This window comes from Achroia grisella, unplaced genomic scaffold (genome assembly GCF_030625045.1).
Source record: "Achroia grisella isolate CSIRO2021 unplaced genomic scaffold, CSIRO_AGI_Agris_v1 utg1186, whole genome shotgun sequence".
Classification (NCBI taxonomy): domain Eukaryota; kingdom Metazoa; phylum Arthropoda; class Insecta; order Lepidoptera; family Pyralidae; genus Achroia; species Achroia grisella.
In genome coordinates, this window is record NW_026712592.1 from 4,966,796 (window position 1) to 4,976,321 (window position 9,526).

The following is a 9,526-nucleotide window of genomic DNA, read 5'->3' on the forward strand; positions in this document are numbered from 1 at the left end:
TGTAATCATTATGAATAATTTTAAGAATGTATGCATAATAATTAGATTATTATTGCGCGAAATATAAATATGTATTGGAATATTGTTGCTGAATGCATTATGGATCGCGATCTACCTGTGAATAGTCTTAGACAGACGGATAACAAACCCAAGTATTTTGTTCAATTAGTCAGTAAAAGCTGTTTGGATGGTCATATGTTGAAGACCTCGTTGGTCTAGCAGTCTAGCATACCGCTTTACGACCGATCGTCGCGGGTTCGATTCCTCGCACAGTACAAACATTTGTAATTATGCGTATGATTGTTTTATCGGTCTGGTTGTTTTCTATGTATAGTATATATGCATTTACAAAAAAAAATGGCGCTGTGTGAATTGTCCTGAGGTTATTATTATTATTATTATAATTAAAGACTGAACTAATTTCAGGATAATAGAACTTGACATCTCTAATCCTAGATGCGATAGATAGAGGCACGGTTAACTCTCAATGTTGTGGGAAACGCAATACTTGACGTGGTTATATTTCACAGGATATATTTGTATCAAACAATCCTGTCACCGCCGTTTCTCATATTCATTTTTGTCTCCTTCACCAGAGAGACAGACAGAAATATATATTAACACAAAAAGTTATTGTTCTAATGTTGTCCAGTCGTTGTAGTCGGGGTGGTAAACCACTTGATCATGATACTCTCCGTACTTTCTCTGTAGTGTGGAAAAAATTACAGTGGTATGAACAAATTAGGAAGATAAAAAAATACCATTTGAAAACCAAAATAAATTTACGAACATTGATAGGAATCAATCAGGAAGATATTTCCTAATTATATGCGCCTTTTCTTTAAATATCTTCTCTACCTCTCTCAATGTATATCTTAGCTTTATATAATATTAACTTCTTTTGTTCCAGATTTAAATATTGTGGAAGCGTAACCACACCCTAAGGCAAGATGAATACGGATGTGAAGATTATGTCTACTGAAAAATTGGACCCAAGCCAGTAAGATGCCTTTTAAATTAACTAATTTCGTATTGGTCTATATCTACCTACGTATATTATAAAACAAAGCCCCTTATCACGCCTGTCTGTATGTCCGCGGCAATCTCAAAAACAGAACAGATCGCTTTCTCATCTCTATAACTATTCTGGAACTAGAGGAACGATTACCTATCTAATTCTTTAAGGTAAAACCTTAAAGAAATTGAAAGGCAATTTGCTTGAATCCGTGTAAACCAAGAGCGAGTTGTTAAGTGGCATATAAAAATCATTACTACATTGTTATAGTATTATTTCTTTCTAATAGGAAAAACCCTGACCTTGACACTCTGAACAGCAATGATCCATCGGTACCAAACATGAATATGGATGCTCACAGCATCAATTGCGAAGTCCCAGAGAACGGCTCAGTAGAATCGATTGCTGGATGGTATGATGGATCAGTGATCCTAGTCACTGGAGGTACAGGTTTCGTTGGGAAGGCACTTCTGGAGAAGTTGCTTAGAAGTTGTCCAGGTATTGATACCATATACATTCTGATGAGACCTAAACGAGGACTGACTGTGGACCAAAGGTATAAGGAACTGTTGAAGAATCAGGTGTGTATTTTTATATTTTAAACTACAGGTCGGTATAATTGTACTTTGTTTTAATATTTGTTTTATATTAAATATCATTATTTTTCATTTTCAATATTTCTATAATATGATGTCTATAAACGAAAATGGCAATAATACCACTTTTTTTTTAACTTAAAATATCTAATTTAACAAATCAAAATGTAAACATAGCTTACCTTCTTTATTAATTTTTAAAGACTAATAAAAAATTAAGGTCATCAATATGTTTTACTCCACTAACTTTTCTATTTACGTTTCTGGCTTAAAAATAGTCTAACATAACTAACACAATTTCCAATATTCCAATGAATGACTAACTATTCTTCCAATCAAATGATTCTGTTTCGTAAATTCTAAGGTCTTCAAAGTCATTTCCAAATATTGCATCCGAATATACTCGTAATATAACTGGGAAACCATCATAATCATTCCTAGTGAATTTGTCACGATGGGCTAACTGACCTGACCTTATGTTCTGATAATATGAACATGAGGTCAGGTCAGTTCATCTACTGGCGGATGCACCTTTCTATTAGCGTTCACTAAAAAAACTTAAACTCGTCAGGTATTTGACCGTATTCGCGCGCGCTGGCCTGATCGCCTTGGAAAACTGACACCAATCACAGGAGATGTGTCTGCTCCGAGCCTTGGGGTTAGTGTAGAACAGCGGGAGCTGCTGAAAAATGTGACAACACTATTCCATTCAGCGGCAACTGTACGATTCACTGATCCTTTACATGCTGCTACTACGTTGAATGTTCAAGGAACAGCATCAGTTCTTAAGTTGGCTGAAGATATGCCGAAGTTGAAGGTTTGTATTGGACATCTTTTAGAAATAAGCTGGAGTCAATTAGACATTTAAACAGACTGTGATATATGTATATTTCTTTGCCTCTACATATAGGACTAAGCAGTCATATTTTTTATGTAAATAAAATAACTTAACGGGGTAAAGGTTCATCTATTTGTAAGTTTTAACCGTACCCAATATACATGAATAGAATTACAGGCATCACGTTTTCACGTGACACCTGTGATAACATTTATGCGTTGCTATTCCTGAGGATTAAGATGTCATGCCTCATCCAGTAATTTTACTGCGTAATTGCATAATCTGGTCTCCACAACCGAAACATGGTTTACAAAGCAAGATGTTTAGCGAATTAGGGAGACCGAGATACCCACTTAGACAACTTTTTACAGTCTACGTCTGGTTAATGTATTCAGAATAAAATTATAGCAGTGCATTACTTATTACCCAGACAAATCAACGAATAACTTTACAATCAGACTCTGCTATTATCTTCCAGGCGTTGGTACACGTTTCGACTGCGTACAGCAACGCCCCGCGATCTCATATCGAAGAACGAGTTTACCCTCCTCCATATGATCCCGATAGTATTGTGCGTTGCGCAAAAATGTTGCCTGCTGAAACAATTGATGTTATTAGCGGAACATTACAGGTAACTAAACTTGATAATTCTAAAATTCTTTCTAATTTGCAATAATGTAAGGAAAAAATACTTTTTTTTAATTTTCTTTTTCTCAATAAATGTACGAAATTAATTAGGATGACAGCCCAAAATTGAACAGTAAACTATGAAGTTCCTCAAACATATCAGTTGCAGCATTATAGTAGTACTTTTTTTATTTGTTAGGGTGTTAGGCTCTAGCTATAGGTTTGACTAGCTATAGCTTTGGTTGACTGATACTATGGAATACTACTAGACCCACATAGCTTATTAAAAAAATACCGTTGAATATTGATATAAAGAACAATAAATAAATTATTTGTAAACTGTGTGAGATTTTTGTAATCTTGTCTTTCAGAATTAAACATTGGAGTAAAAAAAAAGATTTCATAGAAAAAAGTGGTTTTAATTAGATTATATTATATGTATGTGTTTTCATAAAAAAATTACTTTAATTATACATATTTACAGGGAGAACATCCTAATCCTTATACACTGACGAAGGCTCTGGCTGAGTCCATAGTCTATAATCATATAGATCTGCCTGTTTGCATCGTCCGTCCCTCTATAGGTAAGTAATAATATTGTGATAAACAAAAAATATTTCTTAATTGACGATCTTTCTTGTGTGTAAACAACAAGTAGTCTATAATTACTATAATTAGGTGCTGGGTTTTGTGAAAACTGCGATTGTGTTCATATTTGGAATTAACACTCACTATTTTTAATATCGATGAATAGTTGCGGTGGTTTATATCCTAATTTACCTAAATACAAATACAAGAGATTCTCACTCTGTATATTTACATTTTATGCACCTTTATATTTTGTATTTGTTCATTGAAGCTTTAATACAAAAATAAATGTAAGTCTGATTCTCCATTTTATATAGCAGTAAATGCCTTTATTCAAAAACAAATTTATGATAATAGTTCTAAAGATATCTATTTCATCTATACATTAGCATTAATTTACTTTTGTAGTGTTATAGTGGTACACGTAAGTTATTCTAGCCAGAGTCTTTAATTAACTTATAAAAAATTCATAGTCCACGCCACACCACCAACTAATTCAGCGCTCATAATAAAGTCAACACTTTATATACATATCGATCCTTCTAAAAACCACATGAACGTTTTCCCATAGTTTGCTGATTATAAATTTATATAGATCGATATGAAATTGGTAGTCTCACAAAGTCACAAGGACACCAGACATAACATGAGAAAACTAACTAGGTACTTCATTCAAAAAACTTACGCAGCATTTGGGGTTCTATCCTGACTGAATATAGTTATATGTTTTATGTAACTAGAATAGTAAATAAAGTGATGACCCACCTGATGGAAAAGGTCTTAATGAGACCTTGGACTAAATCTTTTTATAATGTAATTAACTTACTCTTGAGTTTGATCGCAATATTGAATCAATTTTATTACGTTTTCATGGCACATTTACGTTTTCAATGTATTAGAAATCTATTTACAATGACAATCAGTTTCTTCTATAACTACGAAAACAACTATAAAAACTGTAGTTTTTAAATTATTCTTACTCTGATTTAATTAACAAATTATTGTTTAAAATTGTGAATGAAAATTGGGCACGAATTGACACGTTATTTTTAGCAATAATTATTAAGATATGTCATTACATTTTTCTATTTTTATTATTGTTTATTCACAATAATAATAAAAATAGACAAACTTTAAAATAAACTGTTTATTACAGTGACTGCAGCATATCAGGAACCGTTTCCCGGATGGATCGACAATATCTACGGTGTAACTGGTAAGTACCATGTCATTAAAACTACATAAAATTCAAATAGGTATAAAATCTTAAAAGATAAACAAAGTATATTCGATTTTAATATTGTTTATATATATAGCTAACTGCATTTAGATTAACTATGTCTTAAAATATAGGTATATATTAAAATAGTTTATTATAAACTGAAATATGAAATACCATACATTTCATATTTCAGTTTATAATAACATTTCTGAATTTTTATATAATAGATATTGAACAAGTTTTATGTTGCATCTTTATTTAAACATTCAAACATGAGCATTGTGTGGTAGAAGAGTTTATTCGAATAAAAAATATTTCTATTTCTCTTGTATCAATTTGTAGGTACTAAAGGGCGATACATACCTAAATTTTATTACAATCATCAGGTATAATCATGGAGATATCGCGTGGAACCTACCGCTCAGGATATTGTAGGGAGCGGTACATTGTGGATTTGGTGCCAGTTGATCTCGTGGTAAATAGCTGTATATTGGCGGCATGGAGACAGGGAGCAAAACAGTAAGTTTACAATAGTTTAAATGTAATATGCAAAGATAGACTTTGTAAAAAGTCGTCTGCGTCAGAGAGAGGCATCCCCTCTCTCTGAAATGGGTATTACAGACGCTATTATTCCTATTCCATAAAAAAAATAAGAATGTCTAAAAATAATATTTTTATAATTAAAATAGGTTATTGTAGCTCTCTTAAATTATGTTTATCGATAGTTACATGTCCTCAAATTTACAGGCCGGGAAGATGTCCAGTCTACAACGTAACATCAGGATCGATCAATCCCCTACAATGGGGACAATTCACACGTCTCTGTATTAAATGGGCAAGAGAGAACCCGACCAAGTAAGTACACAATCATTATCCTCCTTAACTAATAATATCATATTTGACCAGAAAGATTTTGGCATGTGCATGCCATACCATATTATAGAATAAATTCCTAAGCGTTATGATCAAAGCGTTCAAGAAAACATAATCCTCCTTAAAATGCCGAAAACTATTAAACAATCCTGTTGTTGCCTATGGGCGGTGGTAATCAAATATTTTGCATGGTAATAAAATATCATCAGGAATCTTGCAAGCTCTTGTGTCCTTATTTATTTTTTTATATGACAAACTTTATTATGAATATGACAATATACATTAAAGTTTTTTATTAATTGTTGAAAACCGAATGTTGCTTCCGCCTACGCTAACGATATTAGGCGGAGCAGCACAGGAGAATGAAAAATGAGCATGTCGAGTCATCAGTGTGGTAAATTCGCTAGGATTTCCAAAGGAGATAGGGAGGAGAGGGAGGAGATACTACTGGACGCCTATTATTTAACCTCATTCCCCTTCATTTTACCCTATGTAGAAATTGGAAACTGTAAGCTATGCGTTGATAGATCTGTCAGTCAGGATTGTAAACAATGTTTCTTTCAGATATGTGATGTGGTATCCCAACTTTTCGTTTACGGAGTCCCGTTTCATGAATACTTTTTGGGAGGTATCTTGTCATTTTTTGCCTGCATTCCTCTATGATATCGTACTGAGAGCACAGGGAAGAAAAGCAATGTGAGTATCACTTGTGCATCATAAGACTCTCTCTTTTTTTAAATTGAATATGAAATTTATCCTACCTTATAGTCCACTAGAAATATAACAAATATATATTTTATTTATTTAAAACTTGCAAATAAACTATTATACTTGAAATCTCTTTGAACTACAATTTAAACAATTTTAATAACATTACAATTAAATATTAAAAGTTTCCGACTATATGTAATGTTTTGTTTTAATTTTAACTTTTTTTTTATTTAAATAAGTTTGTGAAATGACGCGAAAAATGCTGTAATTCTTTATAATCCGATTTAAAAAGTATGTTTTTGGCTGTACTCATGAAAATTAATATGAAATAAAATTATATTTGGTTATTTTTTCAAAGAATGATGAAACTCGCTCGACGTTTCAAAATGGCCGCCGCTACTGGGGAATACTTTGCGAATCACGAATGGCAGTTCGGTATTTCTGAACTGTTGACTCTGAACAACGATGCACAGGGCGCTGTGGACCACGCTACCTTCCCCCACTGGCCGGTGCAGTTCAACTGGGAGACCTACATAGGCGCATATATGTTGGGAATCAGGAGATTTATATTAAAGGACACCCCTGAATCCTTACCAAATGCTAGGACTAAATTGAAAAGGTATATTGATAAAGGTTATATATTTACATTAATGCCTGATAAAATTTATCAGTACACCTAAAAGTTTGTAATTCAATAAAAACTTCATTAATATAAATTTAATTATATATTTATTGGCATTTAAAAAGATGTCTGATACAATGATATTTATATCATTTAAAATTTGCCGCAACTTTTTTTGCCGGGTACATTTTTCCACTTAGGCAGGTACATGGATATTGTGTATATCGTTTTACTGAAACGAGGGTAAGAAAACCATACTTCATGGTTCGTCTTTATTGACGAACCATTAAAAATCTTAAATGAAAATTATAGTAGCGTCGACACTCGATGGCACGTAGTATAGACACTTCGCCCAACTTACGTCGAATTCCTCTTCATTGTTCTAAACTAGAACATTCGTAAAGCAGCTTATCTCATTTACATTATAATATACAATTGGAATTATATATTATAATGTACTATGAATTTCTTATTAAATTTAACTTTTATATGAACTATACTTGTAATTAATAATTATCTTCAATTTCAGATTATACTGGGTACATCGATTATTCCAAGTTGCCACCGGTTACTACATTTTCAAAATGCTGGCAGGACGTTTACGGTAGAGAGCTGTACAGTTAATATTTAGATCCATTTAAGTACTGTAAAGAATTATTAACAGTAGGAAATTAGCTGTATCATAACTTTAGTACCTTAATTAAATGTCAAGGAATGAATTTGCATAAGCTCAGTCCACAGTGCCTTAATTATGATTAATGTAAACGATAAAATAATACGAAGAAAATGTACCAAAATTGAACATCCTCTTTACACTCTCTCATTTTGTCAGCGACATGCAACAGCCTACGCTAAAAATCAAATGAACAAGTTTTAAAAAATAACTTAACTTTAAACTTATGCTTTAAAGATGTCTAAAACTTTTTTCAAAATATACATATTTAATTTATGTATATTTATTTTTAATGGTGCAGTGTAATCTATACATGTAGGTATAATATAGATATATACCGTATACTTTATATTGTACCATAACGTAATAAAATCGTAAACTTTGTAAAAATAGGGTTTCATAAATTTAAATACCTACCTGCTTGTAATTATATAAATGTACGTTTTTTCAAAAACGAGAAATAACAGCTTATTAGAATTACAGGTATAGGTATTATTATAAACCGTGCCGAAGTATATATAGCCAGTTCCCAATAATATCAAAGTACCAACGTACTTATATTAATAAACATACATTTTACAAATATATTATGTAATGGGTTTATGAAAGTTATAAATAATATACTCAATATAATAGAGTCAGGGGCGGATCGTGAATTTGTGGGGCCCTGGGCTAAATCTACTAAGGGGCCTAGGGCCTACCTAATTACATTACTCAACTAAAAAAATACACCGACCAAAAACAAATTACCCATTCCTTTTTATAGACGCGCAGTTGCATGGGTTGATTGATCTCAGGGTTGCAAACCTTATAGGTTTTTAAAAATTCTAGATACTTTTTTATATTCTAATTATCGTTTCAATGGGGACTGGGGGCCCTTTGTATCCTCGGGGCCCTGGGCTGCAGCCCAAAAAGCCCATAGGTAGATCCGCCCCTGCTCAGAGTATTAGAAGATAACTGCTTGATTTTGAATTGACGATCGATTCTTCGGTTAGAGATTGTTAATATAATACATAAGATATTAATAATAAAATAGGTTAGTAAGTAATATAGGTAGATATACATAAGTGGCGCTACATAGTGATAAAATGGCACTACTTATTTTTTTTAATAACAGTACTTCTGGTTTTCCTGTATTCAGTTGTCCAAAACTTTATGTGAAATATGTTGAATATTTAAATATTATACATATATAAATTCATAGAATATCGTACCCACCGCCCAGTATATCATATTAAGGTAAAACCAACACATATTCTTCATTCGTATTAATTTTTTTCCGGCAGGTAAGAAATTTGTAAATAATCTTGTATACTCTCACACTTTTGAAAACTGAAATTATTGACAAATACTTTTATTCTGTTATTGTTTAGGGGCTGTTTTAAAATAGGTGATAATATATTCTTTGATAGGTTTACATGTATATCTAACACTAAAAATGATCATAGTAAATAAAGTATGCAAATGCATTACTACAACCTTTTAATATTTGTATAAAGTGCAATTATTACTTATAAGGTAGATAATTTGTTTTTTTTTTCACAATTGTACTGTAAATTCTATCAACAACATATAAAATAGACCACCAATTTTAATAAAGGCATAACAAGTAAATAATATATTTGTAGACAAACTGTATTTTATTTATATTATTACCTGACCCTGCGAACTTCGTAACGCTTGTTATTAATTATAAATTGATTTTTAAGATAATCCATCACATTTAAAATTATTATAGTTGTTGCTAAGTAACAGTTAGGT

At 31.9% G+C, this 9,526-nt stretch overlaps 1 protein-coding gene across 1 annotated transcript; it reads left to right on the forward strand.

Moving 5' to 3' along the window:
* The first annotated feature begins 922 nt into the window (after positions 1–922).
* On the forward strand, positions 923–7,844 carry LOC131854465 (putative fatty acyl-CoA reductase CG5065). Its single transcript, XM_059205582.1, has 11 exons — positions 923–1,000; positions 1,305–1,596; positions 2,183–2,428; positions 2,928–3,080; positions 3,561–3,660; positions 4,821–4,880; positions 5,273–5,405; positions 5,634–5,741; positions 6,324–6,455; positions 6,829–7,089; positions 7,622–7,844. Exons 1-11 carry the CDS (start codon positions 951–953, stop codon positions 7,698–7,700), a joined length of 1,614 nt encoding a protein of 537 aa, XP_059061565.1. The 5' UTR covers positions 923–950; the 3' UTR covers positions 7,701–7,844.
* The last annotated feature ends 1,682 nt before the right edge of the window (positions 7,845–9,526 follow it).

Bases quoted from the DNA above. Each gene is read 5' to 3' on its own strand.
- LOC131854465 (XM_059205582.1), top strand. From the start codon at position 951: ATGAATACGGATGTGAAGATTATGTCTACTGAAAAATTGGACCCAAGC. The intron at 5,406-5,633 runs GTAAGTTTACAA...TCAAATTTACAG, and splicing joins TGGAGACAGGGAGCAAAACA to GCCGGGAAGATGTCCAGTCT. The intron at 5,742-6,323 runs GTAAGTACACAA...TGTTTCTTTCAG, and splicing joins GCAAGAGAGAACCCGACCAA to ATATGTGATGTGGTATCCCA.